At 56.1% G+C, this 27812-nt stretch overlaps 1 protein-coding gene across 1 annotated transcript in view; it reads left to right on the top strand.

Annotated features, from left to right (window-relative positions):
• Positions 1-17103, top strand: part of PACS1 (phosphofurin acidic cluster sorting protein 1) — a 149787-nt gene extending 132684 nt beyond the window's left edge. Inside the window, exons 11-24 of the mRNA XM_055415483.2 lie at positions 2156-2236; positions 3840-3955; positions 4061-4196; positions 5221-5325; positions 6157-6263; positions 6940-7094; positions 7231-7341; positions 8393-8495; positions 8893-8935; positions 11242-11284; positions 11483-11618; positions 14124-14350; positions 15527-15646; positions 15737-17103. Of these exons, the coding sequence (XP_055271458.1) occupies positions 2156-2236; positions 3840-3955; positions 4061-4196; positions 5221-5325; positions 6157-6263; positions 6940-7094; positions 7231-7341; positions 8393-8495; positions 8893-8935; positions 11242-11284; positions 11483-11618; positions 14124-14350; positions 15527-15646; positions 15737-15852 (1599 nt within the window). The 3' untranslated portion in view covers positions 15853-17103. The remainder of the gene's footprint in view (positions 1-2155; positions 2237-3839; positions 3956-4060; positions 4197-5220; positions 5326-6156; positions 6264-6939; positions 7095-7230; positions 7342-8392; positions 8496-8892; positions 8936-11241; positions 11285-11482; positions 11619-14123; positions 14351-15526; positions 15647-15736) is intronic.
• Positions 17104-27812: the final 10709 nt, after the last annotated feature.

Below are 27812 nucleotides of genomic sequence, written 5' to 3'. Positions count from 1 at the left end.
AGCAAGGCTGTGCTCTTCACACAGCGAACTTCGAGACGTACGAGGGAAAACATACGGGGCTGGTGCACTGTAGGCAGGCGAGCACATGCCGCCCAGCTTTCGTCCTCTCTCCCTGATTCGTAGCCTTGTTATTTGTTTCTTTTTTCTTAACCTTCCCTTTTGTTCCCCAGATTTCAGAGAATTAAGTTGATCACTAGAACCATAAGGGATTTCTGCCAACACAAATTATTACAGTTGTGAGTTTTCCTAAGACTTGAGCACATGATTTGGTCCTTGAAGCTGATAAGAACAGGCCCTGACAGAGCTTCAGCTGGGGCGGCCAAGAGATGGAGACATTCTGCCAGGACTGCCTGCTGCTAAAAGTTGCAAATTCCATGGCACTGTAACGAATGGTGCTGGAGACCAGTAGTTGGTAAAAGTGAGAGCCTAAAGTACCACCCCACTCTGGCCCCCCACACGCACAGGAGTGTGGACACCTGTGCCGCAGCCAGCGGGCACCGCGCCTCAGCCTGCTGCAACTGTCTGTGCCACACAGACAACACAGCGGCTGCGCTGCTGGGGTGAGAAAAGCCTAAAGTATTTATAGGAGCAGGAAGAGGAACTTGGAGAGTCAGGAGCTTACTCCTGGCAGGATCGACCGAAACACCCAGAAGAGTCAGTGCATAGCCAGCAGGTGCCCCCAAGTCTAGTCTGGGTTAGAGCACTCTGACACTGCTCTGTTGTCAGAGGGCTTGACCACAGGGCTGCTGCCTGAGAACCTTCGAGCAGGATGGTGTTATCGCCCTCATCCATCCTCTCTAAAATATGTTTAAGTCACTCGTCATGCTGAGATCCCACACTGAGTGAAGTCTCCAGTTTCAAGTCCGACCGAGAGTTTTCTGTGACTGTAGACTATTAACATTGGTTATCCCAGTAGGCAATGTGTAAATGAACTAGCTGTGCAGACAGGAGGCAACCTACCGTGCGTGGCTCTGAACCAAACTGTCTCACACTCTGGGGCCACAGGGTCTGGTTAAAGTGCCCTGGGTTAATTTTACAGATGGCTCAGAACAGTGGTCCTCAATCAAGGGTGGTTTTGCCTCCCAGGAAACATTGGGCAAGGACTGGAGACTTTTGTTTTTTTTGGTTCTCACAGCAGGGGTGATTAGTGGGTGGAGGCGGGGTTGTAGCTCAGATCCTGCGCAGGACGCCCCAGAGTAGAGAAGGGCCCTCCACAGATGCCAGCGGTCCCTGGTGGAGAAAGCCTGGCTTAGCGTGTGACATGGGCTGACTTGTGTGATCATTGTTCATTAGTTTGCCAAGTGAACCCCATGAGCTTTTTAGGCTTTTTCTCTGTACTCTGTCGTTTACTTAGAGAAAGGGCTTTGGGTCATTGGGAGGAAGTGGGCTATCTTCCATCCTTTCTGATTCCCTGGTTCCCAGAAGAACCAGAGACCCACTGAGACCAGTGCCTTCCCCACAGGTGAGAGTCACACCCCACAGCTGCTCGGGATTCTGACACCCCAGTGTCTGCACAGCCAGAAGCAGCATTCACAAGTGTGAAAAATCTGGTTCTTTATCTGTATTTGCAAAGTACATTTTTAATATTTATGAGACCTGTTAATAAGAGTTGAGGACAACGGGAGAATTATTTCACACCTAAATGGCTTAGAATATTCTGTTTGAGGGTTTTCTAGATGTTTCCACCAAGCCAAATGCATTTGGCCCCCATGGATGTCTTTAGTCTCGAAATCAGAAGACCTGAACGCTGAGCATCCCCTTCTCAGCAACGCTGACAGCAGAAGTGGCCCTGTGTGCCTCTCCTGGGCAGCGGTGTTCACAAAATCCCAGAGTCAAGACTGGCAGATCCCATAGCCAAGCCATCTGAAGGCTGAGCCTCTCTTCCCTGAGAGCATCTTTTGAGAGTCAGAATTTCTGGGTTCAGCATCTCACCATGTTACTGATTTAATGATCACAGAATAACTGACCTTCTGAAGCTCAGTTTTTCTCAAAAAAATATGCTCCTTGTTAAGATGAAAATCCCAAAGATGTTATGAAAGATGTCATGAGGTCTTCAGATTAAGTGAAAATATTTTAAGCTTCCAAGGGACTTAGGGAGCAAGTTAGAGTGGTGGTTATTTGGATTGGTGATGACTAATTATTATAATTTTTGCAGATGGAATTGGCTGCGCTAGAAAAAGTCAAATCTGCTCGGATTAAAAATCAAGATGACAGCTTGACTGAAACAGACACTCTGGTATGTATGGTTCTGTCTCCTGTTTTCAGCTGGTGAAAATAGTTTTGGGTACCTTTAGAAATAGAGACGAAAAGACCCTCAGGACCATCATGAAACTTTTGCCTAAATCTGTGGACTTACGAAGGTCCTGCATTCTCTTCCTCCCTAAATCTTTACCTGGGGAGTATCAGGTTGGTGCCCAAACTAGCAAACCAGAAATGTCCCCATTCCGCTCTTTCATTAGGTCTGAGCAAATGCTGATCTGGGTACTTTCTCACTATCTGTCACTCTCATGTACTTCTTTTTTTTTTTTTTTGGTGTTTATGTACTGATTTATTCACTTTGGCTGTGCCGGGTCTTCCTTGCTGCATGGACTTTTCTCTAGTTACAGCAAGCCGGAGCTACTCTAGTTTCGATGCACTGGCTTCTCCTTGCAGTGGCTTCTCTTGTCAGGGAGCATGGCTCTAGGGCTTCAGTAGTTGTGGCGCACAGGCTTAGCCACTCCTCGGCACGTGCGACCTTCTCGAATCAGGGGTCAAACCTGTCTCCTGCATTGACAGGCGATTCTTTGCCCCTGAGCCACCAGGGAACGCCCCCACCCCCTCATTTACTCCTGGGGAACGATGAGCAGTATCTTTCCCTGAAAAACCATCCCTTTCTCCAGTGTTGTTTTTACAATGGTCAGATAGATAGTCCACAGCATAAGCTCTCCAAGTGGTTATCTGCTGGTCATCTCCTCCCACTGAGAGATGTTGGGGTTGCTCAGGGAGGCATGGGATGGATCGCCTGGGGCAACCAGTGTAGTTACACGCAGATTGAAATCACACACAGACACACGCAGTGCTGAGCACTGACTGTGCCCCAGTGAGAACACCGTGGCACCCCGTCCGGGAGGAAAGCCAGCCAGCACACACATTGCAGAGGCTCCAGGGGCCCCGGAAGGAAGGGCGGAGCACCTTACCTGGGGGAGGGAGTCTGGGGCTGGGCCTGCAGGTCCTGCCTGGGCCCAAGCTCAGCCCAGGTGGGACTGGAGGCCAGCCCCAGCTGGAAGGAGGGAGCAGAGAACATGCCTGGATACCCTCTGGGGGTGTGCTGTACTTCAGCCTCCCGGTGGGAGCTGCCAGCTGAAAGGAGGAATTCTTTCAGGCTCACATTTCCTATAGTAAAGAATACTGTGTTACAGATCTGTTGTCCAGCAGAGCCTTAGGCTGGGTTCAAGAGGACTGTGATTCACCCGAAATCCAAGTAGCCCAGCCTCCACTGTTCCCCTCTTTGGTTTGTACTGCACAGCAGGCGTTTCAAAAATGAAATTTCTATCAAGTCACTTCCTGAGTAAAAGGCTGTCCTTCCTGCCTAGAGAAGCCAGGTCATCACCCAGATTTGCGGGCTGATGGTTCATAAATGTAGGGATCAGGTCGGATGGCAGGTGACAGTGTGCCCAGCATGGCGGGCGCCCTCAGCTGAATTACAGTCGTCAGGGGAGGGGGTCTGGAGTTTTAGAACCATGTGTTTCCTGGAAAAGGGTGGGGGCGGGGGGCTGATGGTCCCGTGGTGCTGACGGCCCAGACAGGAGCCACTGTCTGGGAAGGGGGTCACCGTCGTGGCTTCCTTTGCTCTGTGGCAGGAAATCACTGACCAGGACATGTTCGGAGACATGAGCACGAGTCTGGTTGTGCCCGAGAAAGTAAAAACTCCCATGAAGTCCAGCAAAACAGAGCTGCAGGGCTCCGCCTCCCCCAGGTACTCGGAGCGGGAAGGCTCCTGAGGCATCGGGTGGAAGCGGGGAGCACGGCGAGCGCGGCCTCGGAAGGGGCCGTTGACCGCCTCCTTCCATGTCCGCGGCAGCAAAGTGGAAGGGCTGCACACCCCCCGGCAGAAGAGGGGCACCCCGCTGAAGGAGCGGCAGCTCTCCAAGCCATTGAGCGAGAGGACCAACAGCTCCGACAGCGAGCGGTCCCCAGACCTGGGCCATAGCACGCAGGTACCTGCCTGCCGGGCGCCCCGGATCCCCGGCTCTGTTCCGTCATCTCTTTAGGAGGTCGGGTGGAGAGGAAGGGGTGCATTTGATTGTTCTGAGTAAAGAGAGGCCTGAAGGGAGAAGTCCAGCTTATTTGTTATCTGCTCCTGCTGAGGAATTACAGAACGGAATGGGGGCACTGGTGTGTTCTGCCCCCATCAGACCTTAGAGGGGACTGTGCAGGGACATGTTCAGGGGACAGCGGCCATCAGCTCTCCCAGGACGTCTGCCCTGCACTCTGATGCCCTTAGCATTGCTGTGGGCTAGTTACAATGATTTGAAGCTGACATGGCAACATTAAACTTTTGAGTGCCAGGCCTCAGAGTGGCTGGAGTCAGCACATGGAAGGAACTGGCCTTTGGGGTCATATACTCTCTGAAGGCCAGTCTCCCAGGGAAGGATTCTCCCTGACGGACCTCGCCCAGCTCCTGCGCTCCTGGAGTTAGTGGTGGGCCCGCTTGTTCTCCTGATAAATACCTTTGGGAAGGGGTTTTGTGTCTGTGTGACTTCCAGAGCTAACACTCTCGCAGCTGAAAATGAGTCCAGGACTAGAATAGCCCGGTGCCTGGGGCGAGGTATTGTCCTTCTTGTTAATCACTGTTCCTGAAATACCTTTGTTCCCCAAGCCGGAGGGCTCCCCACATGGCAAACTCTCATTATCTCTCCCCACTGCCCTCCTTTCCACCCTGTGAGCACCTGCTCTCCGCTCCTCCCTCCTCCCCTCCTGCTGCCCCTGCTTCATTCCCCTTCGGGGCCCTTCCTGCCTTGGCAAGACAGCCGCCATGTTCCTGGGGCATCAGCCTGGGCCCCGAGGCCTGGCTTCACGTGTTCTTATCCCCCTCCAGTCTGCTTTGCTCTGGCTGGTGGGACACCGGGTCTCCTGCACAGGTTCCTGGTGGCCGTTCTCCATACCCTGGCCCACAAGTCACCCCAGCACCCCACCCCACCTAGGCTCCCTGGGGACCAGCAGACACATCTATCCCTGCAGATTCCCAGAAAGGTGGTCTATGACCAGCTGAACCAGATCCTGGTGTCGGACGCAGCCCTCCCAGAAAACGTCATCCTCGTCAACACTGCTGACTGGCAGGGCCAGGTACAGCACCCATGGTCACGGGTCCAGGAAGGAGGGATGCTGGGGAACAAGAGACTCCCCGGGTGTGGATCTCAAAGGCAGGGCTCAGGGAAATCCAAAATGATCCCCCTTTTCCGGCCCCTCCTACCCTGACCTAAGCCTACAGTTCTGGCTTTGGTCCCAGTCCTGTCATTTTCCAGCCTGAGGGGCCTTGCTGCTGCTAAGTCACTTCAGTCATGTCTGACTCTGTGCGACCCCATGGACAGCAACCCACCAGGCTCCCCCATCCCTGGGATTCTCCAGGCAAGAACACTGGAGTGGGTTGCCATTTCTTTCTCCAATGTGTGAAAGTGAAAAAAGTGAAGTCGCTCAGTCATGTCTGACTCGTAGCAGCCCCATGGACTGCAGCCTGAGGGGCCTTAAGTCACCAGTTTTCTGTACCTCAGTTTCCTTATCTCTAAAAAAGCAGCAGCATGGCCCATCTCACCTGCCTTCCCGGCCTGTATGTGGTGAGATGCCAGCAGCGCCCTGATTGTTTCCAGGGGGCAGAGCAGCAGCAGCCCAGCCCCGCCCCGCCCTGCTGTCCACGGCGTGTGGCCCACGGGGGCCATGTGGAATCTAGCCTGTCCGGGGCCGGCCCACGTTTCCTCCTGACCCTGCCTTCCTGGGGTCTGGCCCTGCCTTCTCCTGGCTGGCTGTCGAGCCTGACCGTGGCCGACTGTGGTCTGAACAATGGAGGGGGGGAGCCCTGCTGCCCGGCCTGGGCCTCACCACCCTCGCGGCCTGGCCTGCGGGAGGTGGTGTCCCTGCTGCATGGCCTCACCTGTGTGGTCCCCGCCCCCGCCCCCGCAGTACGTGGCGGAGCTGCTGCAGGACCAGCGGAAGCCTGTCGTGTGCACGTGCTCCACGGTGGAGGTCCAGGCCGTGCTGTCCGCCTTGCTCACCCGCATCCAGCGCTAGTAAGGCCCGGCTCCTCTCCTGCCCTTTGGGGTCCCCTCCCACCTCATCCTCCTACCCTCATTTCCAAGCTCTGAGAGGACCCCCTGGCTCATCAGGCCAGAGCTCACAGTGGGTACCTGGTCGGGCGGCGTCAGACCCTGGTGCTCCGTTGTCCCTGCTGGCCCCAGAGGGTCGGGGTGAAAATGTCATGTTCCTGCCTGCCGGCGTCCTGCCTGGTCTCCTGCCACACCCTGACCTGCCTCGCCCTCTTTCTAAACCCATGACAAAGAAGGCCAGGCAGAGAGAGCCAGGGGTTCTACAAGACTTTCTCCTCCTGCCCCCCTGGCTACCCAGAGTCGGGGCCCTCCCTCTCAGGACCTGCCATGGAAAGAGCCTCAGACGTCTTGGGCTCATGCCCGCCTCTGACCACAGGGCACTGCCGACTCGTCTCCCCACTAGCCTCAACTGGTTCTGCCTGCCTTCTCGACAGTCCCCTGTCCTCTCTGACCCTGAATTTCTCTTTTTGCAGAAGCACTGTGGTGTGTTGCCTCTCTCTGTGTGCTTTTGTTCACTGGTTTGTTTTTCCTCTGGGGGCTGTCGAGATCGAGTGACGTCAGAGCTGCAGGGGGGAGGCTTCCTCTGAGCAGGACGTGGCCCCCTGACATGGCCCTGTCCCCCCCCACCCCTCGCTCCCAGTTGCAACTGTAACTCCTCCATGCCAAGGCCGGTGAAGGTGGCGGCGGTGGGCGGCCAGAGCTACCTGAGCTCCATCCTCCGCTTCTTCGTCAAGTCACTGGCCAGCAAGACCTCTGACTGGCTGGGCTACATGCGGTTTCTCATCATTCCCCTTGGTGAGGACGTGGCAGAGCCCACGCCTGAAGCGGCGGGTGGCATTGGGTCCCGGGAAGGGTCAGTCGGGGAGACCAAGGGCCGGGCTTCACTCACCCGCTCCTCACCAGCTTGCCTTCTCTGGTCTCCATCCACCAGGTTCTCATCCAGTGGCCAAATACCTGGGCTCCGTCGACAGCAGGTATAGCAGCACCTTCCTTGATCCTGGCTGGAGAGATCTGTTCAGCCGCTCGGAGCCCCCAGTGTCAGGTACTGGCCCCTCGTAGGGGATGAGACACTGGGAGCTGGGCTCAGCCGTGAGCAGGGGCAGGGGGCGTGCTGCTTCTCCTCCCCGCGGCCTGTTCATTTTCCCAGCATTTTATTAAAAGGAGGCCCCATAAGCATGGCCCTTCCACACTGGATGTGTTTGGTCTCTGCACATTTAGAAATAAGGAGGCCGAGGGGGTGGTGTCAGGAAGTATCTGGTTGTGGAGATCAAATGTAGAAGCGGAGAGCAGCTGCCAAGCGTCTATTGATAAATGAATAGACCAACCAACCGTCTTCCTGAAACACAGAGCAGAGGCGGCAGGGACAGGAGCAAGCTCGGGCCCAGCAAGGCCGGGGGAGGTGGTCAGTGCTCCCACAGGCCGGGCAGGAAGTGACGGGGGCAGGGGCGGCAGGTGATTCCAGGGCTGATCAGAGCAGAGATGGAAGCAGGAGCCAGCCGAGTCTGGGAAGGAGCAGGCTGGGGGGAAGGGTGCACGGATCAGATGGGAGGACAGCTCTTGGTTGCATGATTCCTTAGATTCAGGGGACTTCCCTGGTGGTCCCATGGTTAAGACTTCACCCTCCAGTGCAGGGGGTGTGGGTTCAGTCCCTGGTTGAGGAGCTAAGATTCCCCCATGCCTCCTGGGGATCTAAAACATAAAACAGAAGCAATATGGTAACGAATTCAGTAAAGACTTTATAGTTCACATCAAAAAAAAATATCTTTTACAAAAAATTCCTGGGATTTCCCTGGTGGTCTAGAGGTTATGAATCTGCCTTCCAATTCAGGGCACGTGGGTTCGAACCCTGGTCAGGGAACTGAGGTCCCCTGTGCCACAGGTCAACTAAACCCTCATGCCGCAGCTAAGCCCCAGTACCCCCAAATAATGAACGTTGTTTAAAAAATTCCTTAGGTTCAAACCAGCGGGTCTTTAGAGCCCTTTCTGTGTCTCAGCTCCTGGGGTTTTCTGGTGGGACTCAGCAGGGGGGCTCTCAGAGGGTTCTCAGGTTTGCCTGCAGAAGTGAGTCAGCCCATATCTCGGCTTCTCCGCAGAGCAACTGGACGTGGTAGGGCGGGTGATGCAGTACGTCAACGGGGCGGCCGTGACGCACCAGCTGCCCGTGGCGGAGGCCATGCTCACCTGCAGGCACAAGTTGTGAGTGGACCCAGGGTGGACTCTTGAAAACAGGTTGGGTGGGCTAGATAAATCTTAGGTTCTTTTGCTTTTTCACACCCTCCTCCTCCCCACCACATTTCCCTCGTAGGAACCCAAGAGAGTATGAGAGGCCGTGCCTTCGCTTCCCTGCCCGGGCCTCCCCCAACCCACTGTGGGCACCCCCTCAGTACAGACGTGGGGGCAGGCGGTAGAGTGTGCACGATCGGGGCTTTCGCCTCCTTTTGGAGGCTCCTCGTGCCATCCTGAGGGCAGAGGGAAGATGGCAAGTGGTGTCTGGGCTCCCTTAAAGCCTCAGTAAAGCGTGGAAAGCTTCCGTCCCCAGCTCTCCATGCAGTCTGTCCTGCCTGCTGTAAAGCTCTCCTGTCTCTCCTCACAGCCCTGATGAAGACTCGTATCAGAAGTTCATCCCCTTCATTGGCGTGAGTACCAACTCCCTCTCCTCTGTACCCCACCCACCCAGCCTCCACATGTGCACGTGCGTGTGTATGCGCGCACACACACACATCCCTGGCCCCCACACACACACACACACCCCTGGCCTACACACACACACACACACACACACACACACACACGGCTTTCCTGATGGCTCAGACAGTAAAGAATCTGCCTGCAATGCAGGAGACCCAAGTTCAATCCCTGGGTCGGGAAGATCCCCTAGAGAAGAGAATGGCAGCCCACTCCAGTATTCTTGCCTGGAGAATCCCATGGACAGAGGAGCTTGTGTCCACCGCACATAGTCTGACATGACTGACTTTCACTTCATACAGAAGAGACTCATCTAGATAGCCGGTCTTATCCAGGGGCAATTTTGTTCCCAGGAGACATCTGGCAGTGTCTGATCTTGGGACAACGTTTGGCTGTCAGAGCTGGGAGTGGGGGTGGGCACAGCTGGGAGTGGAGGTGGCACCGGCATCTGTGGGTGGGGCCAGGGAAATGCTAACCACCCTGCAGGGCCCAGGACAGGCCCCCGACAGAGAGCCCCGAGGGTCAGCAATGCCAGGGAGAGGAAGCCGTGGGCTGGGACAGGCCCCAAGCTGCTCCTTTAGGAGTCCTTTCCCCTTTGGGGGCTGGCCCTGCGCCACCACAGGTACCACGTGTTATTGCTGTGGTTCTGGGGTCCCGGGGGGTGATATCCAGGGCGCTGGTTCTCCAGCTCCAGGAAAAACAAAGCTGTTCCGAGGAGGGGAGTCCGAGACATGAGTAGCTCTGTCTCCAGAGTCAGGGACACGAAGAGGAAGGGGCTCTCTCCCCTCATGTTTAGTCAGGAGAGAATCTTTGCATGAGTGGATTCTGAAGAAGAAGGAAAGACCTCTTGGGTGTCCGTGGTGTGTCAGGTGGTCCCGGCCCAGGTTGCATTTGGCAGCTGCTGGGCCCCAGGGCTGAGACTGACCCAAGAGAGGGAGCCTAGAGGGGACAGCTGACGCCCCTCCACCCCCGGGGCCAAAGCACAACGCAGAAGCCTGGCAGAGAACTCAGATTTCCCTTTCTGAGATGGCCAAGTTTCTCTTCCACATCAGCTGATATCTTTTCCTACAGCCTCGCTGAGAGAGTGTCCCTCCTGGGAGGGTTCCTCCCAGCCTCTAGGGAGGACGAGGCACATGCAGGTGAGGGGTCAGTGGCCCTCATCCCTGCTCTCCGCTCATCCCAGATCCTGTGATCCTGGGTGGTCCTGTGAGCCTCGAGCGATCCTGGGAAATGCCTGAGCCTGGGTGCGGTGGATCCTTAAGGCTCCCATCTGCCTGGTCGAGTCAGCCCCCGTCAGCCACTGAGGCTGGTCCCACAGCCACATCAGAGGGCCTGGGCTATGACATGCAGCCCAGGCTGGCGGTCTGACCCATGTCTGTGTGGATCTGTGGGGTCACTGCCACTCTGGCCTCACAACAAAACAGAAAAAATTAAAAATTGAAACAAGCAAACAAAGGAGCTGGCAGCATCAAGCAGCAACCAGAGGAGCAAGGAGAGAGGCCTCGTGTCCAGGAAGTTCGGAGTACCAGCGGGCCGCTTTCCAAGAATTAAAATCAGGATGTATAGAGTCAGGAGCAGATTCCACAGAGTGGCAGCACTGTGCTCTTGTCAGCTTCAAGGGAACCACCGTGTGTGTGTGACCCCCTCCCCCTGCCGTCCTTGGGGCCGGGCTTCCATGACCACCACCCACCCCTCCAGCCCTGCTGACCTCAGGCCCCTGCCCTGACATCCAGGTCTGTCTCTAGCTGTACCCTTTGCTGGCCACAGGAGGGCCCCCCTGCCCTTCCCAGAATTTTCTCTGGGGAGCTGACATCAGTATCACTGCCTAGGGCTGGGCGTGGGGTCAGGGGTCCCTGGGATCCCCCCTCCTAGTTGGTGTTCCTCCAGATTCCTGTTCCAGTGTGCTCACACCCCCACCAGTTCCCCACTCCCATCTGCTGAGGTTTTCTCCAACGTGAGAAGACAGCCTCCTGCCCAAGTGATCTCAGAAGAAATGAGATCAGGATACAAAAAGGGTTCCTGCCCCCTCAAGTGGCCTTGCCCATGTCCCCAGAGAAGAGCTACGGGTCTCCCATGCCCCCGACCCTGTTTGTAGTTGGGTTTGCTCACCTCTCCTGATGATCCCAGCTGCTCAGAATCGGCAGAGAGTTTCAAAGCCCGCGATCAAACCGTGCGGCTGTGGCAGCCGGGTCCAGCTGGCCCGAAGGTGTCTGGCTCAGGTGGGCGGACCTCACACAGGGTCTCTTCTCCCTCACAGGTGGTGAAGGTGGGTCTGGTCGAAGACTCTCCTTCCACGACAGGTGAGCCTGGGGCCCCTTGGTCTCTACCGGGTGAGGATGCTGCATCCCACCGGCCTGGTCCCTAGTCAGGAAGCCAAAGAGGGAAGACGCGGGGGTCCCAGGCCAAGGCAGGGCTCGAGCCCCAGGGCGGTGGAGCAGGCTGCAGCCAAGGCCGGTCAGGGCGACTTCCTCTGGCAGACTGTGTCTTTCCCCCCGCAGGCGATGGCGACGATGCCCCCGTGGTCAACCTGACTGTGCCCTCCACATCGCCGCCCTCCAGCTCGGGCCTGAGCCGAGATACCACAGCCACCCCTCCTTCCTCCCCGTCCATGAGCAGTGCCCTGGCCGTCGTGGGGTAAGGCTGCGGCCCATTGCTGTCTGTCCCCCGACGCGCCTTCATCGGGGTGGCGCCTGACTGATTCCCCGGTTGCACCAGCGTGTAGGACGGTGACGCTGGGCCCGGAAGGTCAGCGGAGGGTAGTCAGGTCACTGGCCAGGCCGGTCCTCACACAGCTTGCTTCCGTCTATCCTGTCTGCCTCCCGGGTGTAAGGGCGAGTAAGACCCGGGGCACCAAGGCCCTTCTAGCCTGTCAGGTGCTGCACGTACTGAGGGTTGGACTGCTCGGTCCGGGAGAGGGAGTGTAGGCCTGGGCGTCAGACACGTGGACTTGCATCACGTCCGCACAGTGCGTCCACCATGTTTGTTTGTGTTAAAGAACAAACCACTCAGTGACACTTGTCAAAGCAAGAGCGACTCTCTCGAAGGTGGGAACAGCCGCCATAGGTGTGGGCACCCCTGCGGTGGACTCCGTAGCAGGAGCTGGGACTCTGGCTGGAGTGGGAGCAGGATGGGGCAGAGGCAGTAAAAGTACTAAGAGGAACTTTGGGGGTCTGGGGGGTTCCGATTCCAGCTAAACTGCCCTGACAGAAGTCTCTCGAAGACACTCCTGAGGGGGTGGAGGGTGAGGAGCCCAATCAGAGACACAGGATGGTCAGAAATGCGGGGCAGGGGGTTCTTGTGAGGACTGGATTTTCCGAGGCCCAGAAAGAGGTTCAGGAGCCTGACTAGTTTGAGCAAAGAATTGCAGTCACTTGGGCAAGCTACTCAGCTCCACTCCGTGAAAGTAAAGGTGATGTAGCCACGGTGTTTTGCTGTGGGGTGGAAATAAGAGCCTCACTGTCAGCGCCTGGTCCAAGGAGGTGCGGCCTCCTTCCAGGCACTCAGTGTGTCTGTCACCCAAGGGCCCCCGCAGCCAGTGGCACGGGCAGGTCAGACCCCGGGCTCCTGGAGAGAGTGCTGTGATGGAGTAGGGAGGGAGGGCTAGAAAGTGGGGAGGGAATTCCTTTAGGATCTGAAATGTCCAGAGTTTAGATGGGGTGGTCAAGGAGGCCTGGTTGGTGGGGAGCTGACTGGGGCAGGGGAGAGGGTGGGATGCGGGGGTCAGGACAGCCCCAGATGGGGGAGGGGGCAGCAGAGAAGAGCCAGAGGCACTCCTGCCGCTTCCTCCCTGCTCCCTTTTCTCTCCCCTTACCACCTCCTGGTCTCCTGGGGAAGCTCTTTGAGTAGCAAAGAGGGTCAGCACTGGCTGGTGGCTTTGCCAGAACCCCAACAACAGTGCCATGGTCCCCAAAGAGTCCTAAGTGTCTCAGGGCGGAGCCTGGACCCCAGCCCTCACCTTCAGTCGCCCTGTCTCCCCTCTTCACTCCCAGTCGGGGGTTTGCCACTGACTTGCCAAAGTGCAGGAAGAGGAGGGAATCCCACCAGCAGGTCACGCTGTGACCTTGCGGTCCAGGCTCCTTGGCGCCTGGGGACCTGCCTTACCCCGACCTCCTTTCCCATCCGGTTTAAGCTTGTTTTTTAATGGAACCTCTGATTTCAGGCAGAAAGAAACATCAGATGACTTGTATAGCCTGTACCTATTGTGTCTGACGCCTCCTTTCAAGAAAACATCAGCTCTTTTTCCCCTTGGAGCTAAAATTATCCCTGAGCTAGAAGTGCCATAAACGAGAGAGAAAGCCACAGGTCGGCTGCTCGCCCCCAGCGGCTCTGCAGCCGCCTGGTGCCCGCCTCTGCCCCACTTAGTCTCTCCCACCCTCGGCAGGGAGGGGGTTCTGCCTGCTGGGGGTCATGTGTGCACATGTTTGCACACATGCTCACACATGTCCTTGTGTGTGTGTGTGTCCTGGTGTGGGTGTGTGCACACACGTTTGCACACATGCTCACGCACATGTGTCCGTGTGTGTGTGCATGCATGTGTCCTGGTGTGGGTGTGTGCGCACACGTTTGCACACATGTTCACGCACATGTGTCCATGTGTGTGTGTATGCAGGTGTCCTGGTGTGGGTGTGTGCGCACACATTTGCACACATGCTCACGCACATGTGTCCGTGTGTGTGTGTGCATGCATGTGTCCTAGTGTGGGTGTGTGCACACACGTTTGCACACATGTTCACGCACATGTGTCCATGTGTGTGTGCATGCATGTGTCCTGGTGTGGGTGTGTGCACACATGTTTGCACACATGCTCACGCACATGTGTCCGTGTGTGTGTGTGTGCATGCATGTGTCCTGGTGTGGGTGTGTGCGCACACATTTTCTTCCCTCCCCTCGTAGAGCATCCTTCTTCTCTGCTTCCCTTCTCCCTGGGTGGTTCTTCCTGGGCTCCCGTGTGGGCACTTGGGGCCTCGCCCTCCCCTGGCCATGTCCTCAGCTCAGCCTGACTCCCCACTCCCAAACCAGCCCGTTCTGTGAGGCTAGAGGGAACCCAGAGCCGCTTGGCTGGCGCCTCCTCCAGGCCGTCCCTGCCCCGTCTGCCCTTGGCGGGCACTGAGTCCCCTCCCTGTTACCGCCCCTCTCCAGGAGCCCCAGCAGCCCGTACGGGGACGTGATTGGCCTCCAGGTGGACTACTGGCTGGGCCACCCTGGGGAGCGGAGGAGGGAAGGCGACAAGAGGGACGCCAGCTCCAAGAACACCCTCAAGAGCGTCTTCCGCTCAGTGCAGGTTTCCCGCCTACCCCACAGTGGGGAGGCCCAGCTCTCCGGCACCATGGCCATGACCGTGGTCACCAAAGAGAAGAACAAGAAAGGTAACTGACTTGTGAGGCCAGGGGCGATCAGGGCCTCCAGGCCTCCCCTTCTCCTCTCTCGGGGTCGGGACAGGATCCGCTTCTGGGAGACCCTGGATGAGCACAGAGGCAGCTAGCACATTATCATGGGTCCCGCCCCCCCAGACGGGACAAAGCCATTTCTTCTGTCACAAAGGAAACCGAGGTCCCCCGGGAGTCACTGGTCCCTGCCTGCTGAGCCTCGGCACTTTTGGGGCGAGGCAGTTTGCGCTGCCATGAACAAGGGAGGCTTCCTGGCCAGTGCCCTCAGGGATGGACGGTGTGACCCGAGGTTGTCCCTGTGCCAGGAGGTTGTCCCTGCGCCATGGCTCCCATCCCCAACCCTGGAGGTCACCCAAGCCTTCGTGAACAAAGGGTATGGTATTTAAGAATTCAGGGGATGAGATCCCTTGGGGCAGGGTCGAGGGGGGGAGTGGGGGGGTGTCCTGCATTCTGAGGAGGTGAGGCGGGAGCCCCCACATCCCAGGGGACAGTGCTCACAGATGTCGCTTCCCGTGGTGAGCCCCCACATCTGGCTCTGCACCCGCTGGAGCATGTGGGGTGACTCTGGGGTGCTCGCCGCCTCCCAGCTGTCAGGAAGGGGCTTCCTTCTCTGCTGGACCCTGCCTTCCTCCTCTGGGCACATCCAAAGCAGCTGGGCCTTTGCATTCATGCCTCTGCCCCCAAAGGTGCCCCAAGAGGGCAGGCAGGCCCTGTGCCAGGCCCACAGCTAGAACCCCCTGTGGCACCCGGAGAGCCGCTGAGGGTGGCCCAGGGCTAAGCTTCTATGTAGCCTCCCCACCAGCCACACAGACACAGCCCCACGCAGGCACCTGAGTGGGTGGACAGAGGTAGGTTCCTGACAGGGCAGCTGGCCCCCTACCCACAGGCTTTTAGAACGTTCGAGCCGGAAGGGACTCTGAGCCCATCTGGCCCCAGGTTCTCGTTACTCAGTGAAGATACCGAGGCCCAAGGAGAAGGGCAGGAGCTTGGAGATCCTGAGACATAGCCCCGGAGACAGACAGGCGGAATTGGGGGGAGTGGGGAGTCTGCTTTCTACGAATCACCGCCCTTCCCAGGAAAAGGGGGCAATGGGTGAGGGAGAGCGCGACCGCCTTTCCAGGGGCGGTGACAAAGTGGTTTCTGCTTGCTTTCCAGTTCCCACCATCTTCCTGAGCAAGAAGCCTCGAGAAAAGGAGGTGGATTCTAAAAGCCAGGTCATCGAGGGCATCAGCCGCCTCATCTGCTCTGCTAAGCAGCAGCAGACCATGCTGAGAGGTGCGGGCGTGGGGGTTGAGGGGGTGGCAGGGAGGCCGCGGCCCTCCCCGGCAGCCCTGGTCATCCCCACACCTCCCTTGTCACCCCCAGTGTCCATCGACGGGGTCGAGTGGAGCGACATCAAGTTCTTCCAGCTGGCAGCCCAGTGGCCCACCCATGTCAAGCACTTTCCAGTGGGACTGTTCAGTGGCAGCAAGGCCACCTGAGGGCACTGTCTCCCAGCCACGCCCCCTCCTGGCACTGCCACCAGCCTCACCGCCTGCGGGCAGGGGGAGGCCAGCAGGCCCCGGGCCCAGTGTCCCCTTTCCTGGCCCCGGGGCCTGCATCTCCCTGGCCCAGTCTTGCAGGACACTGCCACCCACCGGGGCCACCGTTCCCGCCACTGCTCGGGCCCAGTCCTGGGCAGCCCCTCCTCCCTCCTCCCCCTCCCCCTCCGCTCCTGGCCCAAGGCATGTTGACTGTGCCTTTCGGTGCCCACCCCTGGTCCCTGGAATCAAGTCCTCCAGGCCTCCCCTCACCTCACCTGACTTCCAGCCTCTTTCTCCACGTGGCACCAGTTCTCTTGCTGGAAATAGGACACCTGGGGTCCTGGCCCACGGCTGGCATTCCAGCCTCCCCCTGCCACCCCCAGGATCCCATCTTCTAAAGCTCAGCTGCCAGACACCACATAGCTGGCCTCCCCCTGGGGACGCCTAGCACCAAGGCCACTTCCCACTGCTGTGGTGCGTGGGTTTCTGGGGTGCAGGAGCCTTCGTGGTCTCACCCGTGCATGGTTCCCCCACGCCCAGGTCCCCTGGAGGTGTCACATGTGTCCCTGAGCAGTTCTTTGGTCCTCTGCACCGCCAGCCTCTCAGTGGTTTCCTGTGACTCGCCTGGGGGCTGGTCCCTGTTCTTGGATCTCCCCCTGTTGAGGACTTTCCTCCCCATCCCTGCCTCCGGACCCGGAGGGGTGGGAGGCAGACCCTGCCAACACGTCTGCGGCCGTTTCTTCTGCTCCCTGCACCCCGTGTCTGCCTGTCTTCTTTCCCTGCTCTGTCCTCCCCTCCTCACCTGGGCCCCTGGCCTGGGCAGGCCCCTTCCTCCCAGCCAGGCCTCCCGCTCTGCGGCCTCAGGCGCCTGAGCCCCTCCTCAGCCCCCACCATCCGCCTTGGCCTTTGGAGACCTGAGGCACTTGGGGCAGAGCTCCGGCCGCAGCCCGCCAGCAGCTCCACCTCCGGAGCTTCGGCGTGGCCATCTCACCCCTTCTAGAAGTTTTTGCACAGATCTTCATTTTGGAAAGTGTTTTTCTCATTCTCCATACCTCCCCCAAACTCCTCCAGCCCTTCCCCTGGCACAGTCCAGAGCGTCCCCAGGGCTGTGCTGCTCACTCGGCCGGAGAGAGGGGCAGGGTGGGAGGGCCTGAGAGGATGTTGGGTTTTTCATTCAATAAACTGGTGATTTCTTACCAACGAGCAATCCTTGGGCCTCCGCGCCTCTCATTGTGACACAGGATCCGTCCAGCCTCACTCGTCCCCGCTTCACAGTGTGGCCACTGACTACACTCACAGTCAGCTGGAAGGGGGACTTCCCTGGGGAGCCACTGGCTAAGACTCCGCACTCCCAGTGCAGGGGGCTTGGGTTTGAGCCTGACCAGGCTCCACAGGCCACAGCTAAGACCTGGCGCAGCCAAATAAATATTAAAAATCAACTCGGAGGGATCACCTGACAGTCCAGCAGTTAAGAATTTGTGCTTCCAGTGCAGGGAGTATGCGTTCCATCCCTGGTTGGGAAACTAAGATCCCACATAGTATGTGGTGCGGCCAAAAGAAAAAAGAAAACCAAAAAACCAGCCGGAAACTGGCTGGAAAGAGGCCTACTCCCATTTACTTGATTATAGAAACAGAGGTGAAGGTGTGTTGCCCCACATGAGGCAAACCGAGGTCAGGAATAGAAGTCACGCCATTCCCACGCCGAAACCCCATTTTTCTCGGGGACCCGCCATCCCCAAATCCCACCTCCCAAGTCAGTGACACATCGTCCACACTCTTCCGACTGGAGATGAGAACTCGGCTTCTCTCCCCCGCTGGGCCGTATTTTCTGGAAGTTGGTGAAGCCTGAGGCCTGAGGGGAGGGGGTGAGCTCAGGTCCACCATCAGTTCGCTTTCTTGCCTGCCCTTAACCCTGGAGGTGACAGATTCCCGCTCCTGGGACACCTGGCTCTTCACACGCTCCCAGGACACAGGCCTGCATGCCAAGCCTCCTTCACCAAGTAAGTGCCCAGTAATGGGGCTTGTGTTCCTCCATTCCCCCGCAGGATACAGCTCTGGAAAAGTGGACGGCCAGATGCAGCAGGCTGTCCCCAGCTCCCCATGGCCAGTCACCTAATGGATGCTCTGGGACCCAGTGGCATGGCCACCCAGGCTCTCTGGGCCTGGAAGATGGAACGAATGCCCGCCTCCCGAGGGGCAGAGTCCAGTTGGGTACCAGAAGGTGTTCCAGAAACGCAGTCTGCACTGCAGTTCTCTGATGAAGGGTACAAACCGCCCAGTGAGAGACAAGCCCGGAGAGGTGGAGGCTGAGGCGGGCTAGAGAGGTGGGCAGAGCCCCTCAGAAGCTCCGCGGGGCAGGGGCCTAGGGGCCTGGGAGCTGGTGGGAGGCCCGAGCGGGATGATCATGGACAGATAGACTCAGGCCCTAGCTCAGAGCCGACTCGGTGAAGCAGGGGATGGACACAGGAGTGGGAACTCCCTGCTGACTTGACTCCCAGCCTCACTCCACTTGGCCCTGCCCCAGGTCCCTCCTGCCTTCTCCCTGCCCCTCTCCTGCATCATCGGTGCACCCCCGCCCCCACAACCAGACCTGTCACGTCCTGTGTACACAGGCAGTAATAGCTCCTTGGTTTTAAAACCTCTCCGCTCTCCCAACAGCAAAAGTCTTCAAAAGTGAGGGCTTCTGGGCCTCCTCCTCACTCCCATCAGGCGTTCCCTTGCCAAGGTCACTGATGTCCTTGGCTGCTTGGCCCTGGACAGCACTCAGTGTTCTGCCCTCCCTACCCGACCCCACCTCTGCTTCTTTAATTCCTCGTTCTGGGCCTCCTTTGTTTCCTCCTCATCTTCCTGACCTTGGGAAATTCTCCGGGTGTGCAGACATCCCCCTGACTCAGCAATTGAGTGTGCATGCGTGCTAAGTCACTTCAGTCGTGTCCAACTCTTTGCTACCCCATGGACTGTAGCCCACCAGGCTCCTCTGTCCAAGGAGAAGGTGAAAGTGTTAGTTGCTCAGTCATATCTAACTCTTTGCGACCCCATGGACCATAGCCTGCCAGACTCCTCTCTGTCCGTGATTCTTTAGGCAAGAATACTGGCGTGGGCTGCCACTTTCTCCTCCAGGGGATCTTCCTGACCCAGAGATGAGATCGAACCCGAGTCTCTTATGTCTCCTGCACTGGCAGGTGGGTTCTTTACCACTAGCACTACCTGGAAGGCCCCGACTCTGCAGTTGCTAAATCTTTGGAATCATCCCTGAGTCCCCTCTCTCACACCCAGCACCCACCCCCACGGCAAGTCCTATAGGCCTTCCCGGCAGACCAGAACCCTGCAGCTCCTGCCGCTTTCACTGCTCTCTCTGGGTATTGTAATAGCTTTCTAATTACCTCCGCTTCCACCCACTCTTCCTGTAGCCTATTCTCTACACAATAGCCGGAGGAAGCCTTTTAAAATGTTAATTAGAACGCGTTGAATTACTTATCCAAACTGTCCAATGGCTTCCCATCTTACCCAGAATATAATCCAAACCCCTCCACACAACTGCCAGGGCCCTGCAGTGCTGACCTCCCTGGGGGGTTGCTCACCTCTGGTCATTCTCCCCCTCGCTCAGGGCCTCCTCTATATTCCTCAGACACATGGGGCACACACGGGGCACACCCTGCCACAGGGCCTTTGCATGAGCCATCCTCCCTGCCCTTCCTGCCCCTGGTCATGTGACTTGCTCCCTCTAGTCTTGGCTGCCTCTGAGGCCTAGAATAGCACCTCCCTGGACTTCTCTTGTGGCTCAATTGGTAAAGAATGCAATGCAGGGGACCTGGGTTCAATCCCTGGGTTGAGACGATCCCCTGGAGAAGGGAAAGGCTACCCACTCCAGTATTCTGGCCTGGAGAATTCCATGGACTGTATCGTTCATGGGGTCACAAAGAGTCGGACACAACTGAGTGACTTTCACTTTCACTTTCCTTTTTACTGAGGAGGATGCCAAACGTCAGAGAGCCGCACCTCCCAACATGCTCAACTCTAATTGGTGATCATTTACTTGACTCGAATATGCCCAGACATCTCAAACCTAATATGGTCAAAATCCAGGAACTTGACTTCCCGGGCTCTTCCCTAGACTGAGTAAATGGCACTAGCATCCATCCTGTTACTCAAGCCAGAAACCCACGAGTCATCCTGTGTCATCCCAGGGACTCTGGTCCATTCTGCCTCCCAGCTGCCCTACTCCCCGGCTAGAGTCCTTCAGCAGCTAACCTTTGAATATAGCCACCCAACCCTCAGTCCGTCAGCCTGCACCATCTCCCCACCCCAACTGCTCTAACTTCACTTTCAGTTGCTTCACGTCTCCCCCCCGCCCCTGGCTCCCACCCCAGAGCTCACCACACTTGGGCCACACATGATCTTTCAGTGATCAGATGCCTCCTCCCTGCACAAGAGCCCAGACATGCCACTCTCTCCACCTTAACATGCTCTCCCTGCCCCACAGAGAGAGCATCCCCGTTCCCTTCATTTATTCGTTGCTGCGCGCAAGCTCTTCTTCGTTGCGGCACGTGAGCGTCTCCTGCTGCAGCACACAGGTGCCCCAGCTCCAGCTTAGTTGCCCCACAGCATGTGGGATCTTAGTTCCCCAACTAGGATCGAAACCGCATCCCCTGCATTGGAAGGCAGATTCTTAATCACTGGACCACCGGGGAAGTTCCCACTTTTCCCTTCGGCTGAAACCTGCACACCACCTCCTCAGAGAGGTCTTCCCAACCACCCTGCTCCAAACCCCACTTAGTCTCTCGCAAACACTCGAAGGCCAGATGAAGGAAAGTGGGGTGGGTACGTTGCTTGTCCAACACACTCAGAGTGGCTGAGAAGGAGCTGGATTTCTGACCCAGGTCATGGGACTCCATACCATCTCTCAAGGCCCTGCTCAGAGCCCAACTTCCCAAGCCTCCATCCATCCTACATGTATTAAGTTCCTGCCATGGGCCAGTTCCTGTCCTCGGCACAATGACACATGGATGAATCTAGAGCTGGGTCTTTACCTACATGGAAACTGATCCCTGTAGGGAAGACAGACAAAGAGACAACAGCCACACAGCATGAAGAGTTGCCTGGACGACGAAGGAGGGGCAGCAGAGCCAGCCTGCAAAGGGGTGTCCAAGAAGATGTCTCGAAGGAACTGACGCCCAACACAATGGATGTCCTGGACAGGAAATAGCAAGACTAGAGATAAGACAGAGTCCTGCCTGTTCAAGACGCACACGTGGTTTAGTGGGGCTGAAAGCAGTGGGGAGCGACGGGACAGAAGAGAAAGGAAGTGGCCAAAGCGCTGAGGAGCCTCCTAGCTGTGACTGTTACTACTCTGAGCCAGAGCAAGGACTGTGCCCTTCATCCCGAGGTCAGCGGCAGTCAGCAAACAGTTTTAGGCAGAAAAGCAAGATAATCTAATTTAGGAAGATCACCTTGCTACATGTTGGAGGAAATAAGAATAAAGACCAGCGGAGTTCACAGGGAATGGCAGCAATTTAGAAAAGATATGATGATGATGTGGACCAAGGGCAGGAAGAAGAGACGGCAGAGAAGGAAACGCAAGTCCTGTATGTTTAAGAGGCAGAATCAGGGCTTCCCTGGTGGCTGAGTGGTAAGGAATCCACCTGCTAATGCAGGAGACATGGGTTCAGTCCTGGTCCAGGAAGATCCCACACGCCACAGAGCAACTGAGCCCGTGTGCCACGACTATTGAGCAAGTGCTCTAGAGCCTGGGAACCGAAACTAAGGAGACCACGTGCCACAGCTGCTGGAGCCTGGGCGCTCTAGAGCCCGCGCTCTGCAGCCAGACAAAAACCCACGCAGCAAAGAAGACCCAGCACAGCTAAAAAGAAATCTTTTTTTTTTTTTTAAAGAGGCAGAATCAAGAAGTGTAGGTGGCTGGTTAGAAAACAGGGTTGAGGGACTTCCCTGGTGGTCCAGTGGCTAAGACTTCATGTTTCCAAGGCAGGGGGCCCAGGTTCCATCCCAAGATCCCACCTGCCCCAACTGAGACCCGGCACAGCCAAATATATATATATATGTGTGTGTGTGTGTATTTTAAAAAGAAAATGATACAGGGTCAAAGGAGACAGTTGAGGATGTGGACTGGCCATCTGCTGGGTGAACAGGTGGATGTTAAAACATCTCTGGAGGAGATCTGGGTGGGAGATGGTAGGTTTAGGGCAAGGTGGGCGTGTGCTATTCAGAGGCGGAATTGAGTATATAGGTCTGCAGGGTGGTTCTCTGGGCTGGATGGAAATTTGAGCATCCTTGGCATACAGAAGAGCTGACTTTAGGGAGAGGGGGAGATTGTTCCCGACCAGGCTGGGCTCCCTCTGTCCTGACCATGTAGGGTTCCCACTGCCAGAACCGAACATCTTCGTGCTTGCTATCTTCACACCCTCCTTCCTATTGTGGCCTCATTTGCTGCTTGCTTTCATTCTGAATGTCTCCCCTCTAATGACGCTATAAGCAGAGACTGCCCTATATTTCCTACTTTATTCTCCCCACTCTCCATTCACTAGCACAGGACCGGTCCAATAGTAAGCTTGATGGCACTAATGATAATGTTTAATAGTAATACCATCTATTGCATGTGTGCATGCTAAGTTGCTTCAGTCGTGTTCGACTCTTTGAGACTCTGTGGACTGTAGCCCGCTAGGCTCCTCTGTCCACGAGGATTCTCCAGGCAAGAATATGGACTGGGTTGCCATGCCCTCCTCCAGGGGATCTTCCTGATCCAGGAATCGAACCCTCATCTCTTATGTCTCCTGCACTGGTAGGTGGGTTCTTTATCATTAGTGCCACCTCTGAAGCCCCAGTAGCATCTATTGTGTACGAGCATGTCACAGTCTCAACTCTGCTATTTGATTCCACTCCCTTGAGGACTCGGCAAGGTCAGTCTCAGGAACCTCATTTTACAGACAAGGAAACAGACGAAATTGCAGTATGTGCCTAGGGCTCCCCAGCCAGCAAATGGAGAATGGGGCTATGAATGCAGCCAAGTCTGCCCCCAAAGCCTGTGTGCCCTCCCGCTGAGCAGGACCGGGACACTTTGGGTCTGTCTGGGAGGCCACAAGGAAGAGTGGGTGCTGACGTGCCCAGTGGCTGCCAGGACAGGAGCCAAGAGCCTCAAGGGGGTTCTGAGCAGACCTGATTCACAGCTCAGTGGCAGAAAACCTGGCAACAAGAGGTGAAACCGGCAATCCAAGGTGAAACCGGCCCCTCGGAAAGTGATGAGCTGCCTGTCGTGGAGTGGGGGGCGTGTGTGAGACACGGTCTTTAGGAAACCTCCAATCTTGAGCACTTATGATGTGAACGTGCGGCTGATTTTTTTTTTTTCATTTATTTTTGGCGTATTGAGTCTTTGTTGCGGCTTGGTTTTTCTCTGGTTGCCGTGAGTAGAGGCTACTCATTGTCTCGGTATATGGGCTTCTCATTGCGGCCACTTCTGCTGTGGGGCACAGGCTCCAGGGCTCGGGCTCAGTCGGGGTGCACGGGCTTAGCTGTTTTTGTTTGTTTTTGTCCTGATGCATGGCTTGCAGGATCTAGTTCCCCGACCATGGATCGAACCTATGCCCCATACACTGGGAGTGTGGAGTCCTAACCACTGAACTGTCTGGGAAATCCCAACATGCTGATGTTCCAAGGGGGATAATATGCTTGGGGAAAATGCCCCACCCCCTGCCCCGACCACCACTTCAAAGAAAAGGCATGAAGCTAGCCAACGGAAGAAGATTAACTTAAGAAAGCAGATTTCAGTGGGATGAATGCTTCCAAGGATCCAAGGGGAAGGGGTGGGAGCAGTGGGAGTGATTTTCAGGGAGAAAACAATCTTAAAAGTAGCAAGAACAACTTCCCCAGATGAGCTCTGTGGAAATGGCATAAGGAGCTGAATCACCATCGGGCATGGACGCCTTCCTTTCTTCTCCATCAACAGAGCACCCATCAGCAGCCTGGCACCAGACCAGCAGCTGCGGGGCGGAGTGGGGAAGTAACAGTCCCTTCCCTTGGGAGACACACAGTATAATCCCCAGAGACCAGATCAAAAGCCGAGTGACTGAAGAGATTGAACACATGCGAGGTTACGAACTGAAAGCAAGATAAGAGCCTGGGAATCCGGTGGGGAAGGCCCAGGCCTTCCCCCGTGGGGCGCACAGGGAGGAGCAGGGCCAGATGCCTAAAGAGAATCTCAAAGAAACCATGGGAGCCTGCAAAGAGGTAGCAGAAAGGCTGGAGCAAGAACCCAGCACAAGCCATAAAGGGGGACTGAAAAATGCTGTTTAGGTGATAAAAGGAACGTGCTCTGTCCTTAGACGGAGAGAGAGCACAAGGGAAGAACGGTGTGTGTCTGCCCCTGGCTGCATTTGATGTGCAGGTCCCGGGCCTGTAAACCCACACACGTGGAGGAGTGCGCGTGGCACACAGGCCTTCAGTGCCTCTGGGTGAACCTGCCTGAGGCTATATTTTTTTCCTAACATTTATTTATTTGGCAGCAGGTGCTGTGCTGTGCTAAGTCGTTTCAGTCACGTCTGACTCTGCGACTTCATGGACTGTAGGCCACTAGGCTTCACTGTCCATGGGATTCTTCAGGCAAGAATACTGGAGAGGGCTGCCATGCCCTCCTCCAGTGGGGGTCTTCCCCACCCAGGGATCGAACATGAGTCTCTTAGGTCTCCTGCATTAATAGGCCGGAAGGCAATGGCAACCCACTCCAGTACTCTTGCCTGGAAAATCCCATGGGAGGAGCCTGGTCCTTTGGGTCACAAAGAGTCGGACACAACTGAGCAAATTCACTTCACTTAACTTCTTTACCACTAGCGCCACCTGGGAAGCATTTGGCAGCATACTGGATCTTTCGTGGTGTCATGTGACCTCTTAGGGCTTCCCTGATAGCTCAGTCTGTAAAGAATCCACCTGCAACACAGGAAACCCCAGTTTGATTCCTGGATCGGGAAGATCCACTGGAGAAGGGATAGGCTACGCATTCCAGTATTATTGGGCTTCGCTTGTGGCTCAGCTGGTAAAGAATCCACCTGCAATGTGGGAGACCTGGGTTTGATCCCTGGGTTGGGAAGATCCTCTGGAGAAGGGAACGGCTATCCACTCCACTATTCTGGCCCGGAGAATTCCATGGACTGTACAGTCCATGGGGTTGCAAAGAGTGGGACACGACTGAGCAACTTTCACTTTCACTTATGACCTCTTAGTTGCTCCATGTGAGATCTAGTTCTCTGACCAGGGATCGAACCTGGGCCCCCTGTATTGGGAGGCCAGAACCTCAGCCACCAGACCACCAGGGAAGTCCTGAGGCTGTGTGTTGAAGGTATATGAGGCTGTGCTTCATGTGTCTGTGATCAGGCAATGTGACCTTGGTTCTCTTGACCTCCACAGATGTGGGGTCAGTCTCCTTTACACACTGGGACAAAATGATCAGACTCTGGATTAGAAAAGGGCACAGTGGTCAGCTGGTGCAGCTGCTGTCCCCTCTCTGGGCCTCACTTTCCTTACCTGTAAAACAAAGATGTATAAGGAGTGACTTTCAGTCCAGGGTGCATGTCATGGGCACTGCTGAAGTTTCATAATAATAAGAGATATTCACGACCCGCCCTGGCACCACTGAATCTCAGTCTCTAGAAGGAACCCCTCGAACAAAGTTCCCTCCCAAGAGTTACTGAAACCCAGCTTTGTTAAGGCTCCTGAGAGTCCCATGGACAGCAGGGACTGCTGGTTTGTCAAGGAGATCAAACCAGCAAATCCTAAAGGAAATCAGCCCTGAATATTAATTGGGAGGACTGATGCTGAAGCTGAAGTTCCAATACTTTGGTCACCTGATGTGAAAAGCTGACTCACTGGAAAAGATACTGATGCTGGGAAAGACTGAGAGCAGAAGGAGAAGGGGCGGCAGAGGATGAGATGGTTGGATGGTATCACTGACTCAATGGACATGAGTTTGAGCAAACTCCAGGAGATAGTGAAGGACAGGGAAGCCTGCCGTGTTGCAGTCCGTGGGGTTGTAAAGAGCTGGACATGAATGGGCGACTGAACAACAACAAAGCCTTGATAAGAACAGCAAAGTTGCCCTGGGCTCCAGATTCCACTTCCTCCCGGTGAATGTGCCAGCCAGCTGGGACTGCAGTCATGGTCTGATGGGAGTCTCTCTGTAGAGAGGCAGGCTTGTCACACCACAGCCAGCGTGACCCGGGGAGGTAGGGCCAATCTGCTGGCTAAAGACCCTGAATGCAAAAGACGCCAACCTGCGGGGCCCTGAAGGAAAACTGACTCTGTGAAAGTGACGAGGATAAACACAAGCTCTGCACTGAGGCAAACCACGCAATCAATGGACACAAGAAACGCAACAGCAGGTGCTCCTGGGGAGGGGACCTGCATGACTTGAGGGTGGTAGTCAGGGAGAAAGAGCCACATTTCACTGAATCTTGTACCTGCCTTTTGAATGTTGCATCATCTGAATGTATCAATTCCCTTTAAAAATCACTCACTGAAGCGCAGGATGGGGGGGAAGAACCTGGCTGGCTAGAATCAGGATGCGCGCAATCTAGGGTTTTAATTGACAAGCTCACCCTGAGCAGACACGGTCCAGTGGCTGTTGAAGTCAGCCTGACCTTCAGCTTCACGATGGACAGGTGGTGTGCTCCTTGGGAGTGGACTGGCCCTCAGCTCTCTGCATATCTCCCTCCTGGTCTGGATCCCCGCGCCCTGGACTGAGCCCCATATTCTGAGCAGTGTCTGGATGGACATGCTAAGCCATGCCCAGAAAAAGAGAAATCCAGAGGGGGGAGGGGGAGGAGTGGGTGAAGGGTCCTGGGTTGTCTGGCCAGGCACGGGAACACGGGGTTGGGCACCATCACTCTACCATCTTTTTGGCAAAAGGGAGCAGCCCGTTGTCCTTCCTTTGGACAGAGCTTCAGTTTGGTGTGGGCAGCACTGTGGACACACACAGTGGGACGCTGTCAAAGGAAGGGGGCTGTTGAAGGAAAATCTTGCTGACCTTCAGAGCTCACCGCAGACTGTACTGAACTTCCTGCCACAGAACATACTTGAGCTGGGGGGCGTCAGAACATCTCTCTGTCAAAGATGATGCTCACAGAGTTCATCCATCAGGGCAATGAACCTGGTGGAGTCTGAGCGCCTCCCACACAAGAGGAACACTCCAGATCCCTGAGTACCAGTGCAGGCCTTGCTGGGCAGGTACTGTCTCTCAGAGGGGTTTCTTCTAGAGAGGTCGACCTAAAAGCAGTGGAGGTAAGGCTAAGGTGGCCAGCAACCCAGGGCGGCAGAGTGCCAGGCCTAAACCTGGGCCAACAGGTGCACCCTTCTTAAAAAGCCAACATTCCCTGAGTGTTGCCATGTGGTGACCAGGAGCTTCTCTGGGAATGAACAAGACATGCAGATCTTGGCCTGATGGATGCACGAGACGGGCTGGAGGGCTGCTCTACATAAGGGTGCGGGGAATCAGGAGAGGGCTCTCTGAGATGATGTCTCACCAGAGCCCTGAATGATATCACTTTGCCCTGATCGTCCAGCCCACAGCATTCGTGGTGGTGCTCACCCACAGGGTCAAGAGTGTTTCTGCCGATGTCCTGCTGCCCCTTGTCACTTTTTTCTCTTTCACGGCCAGAAGCCTCTGTTCCTTCCTCCCAAGAAGCGGCCCTAAGATGCCGGGAACCACCTCAAGGGACAAGGACAGCTCCAAAGGAATTGGGTGGGGCATAACCACCGATTAGAGACAAATGAGTGTAGGGTTATTATCTGTGACACTGGGATAATAGCAGTGACCGCTTTATTCGGTCTTTGTAAGCGTTAAACGCACTTAAGGCATCCAAGCGCGCGGCACGCAGTAAGCGCTCAGAAAGTGGCCCTTCGCCTCATTCAACGCCAGT

Source organism: Moschus berezovskii, chromosome 25 (genome assembly GCF_049115385.1).
Source record: "Moschus berezovskii isolate FMDL1 chromosome 25, NW_MosBer_1.0, whole genome shotgun sequence".
NCBI classification, from domain to species: domain Eukaryota; kingdom Metazoa; phylum Chordata; class Mammalia; order Artiodactyla; family Moschidae; genus Moschus; species Moschus berezovskii.
This window is presented reverse-complemented; position numbering and strand designations above follow the sequence as displayed.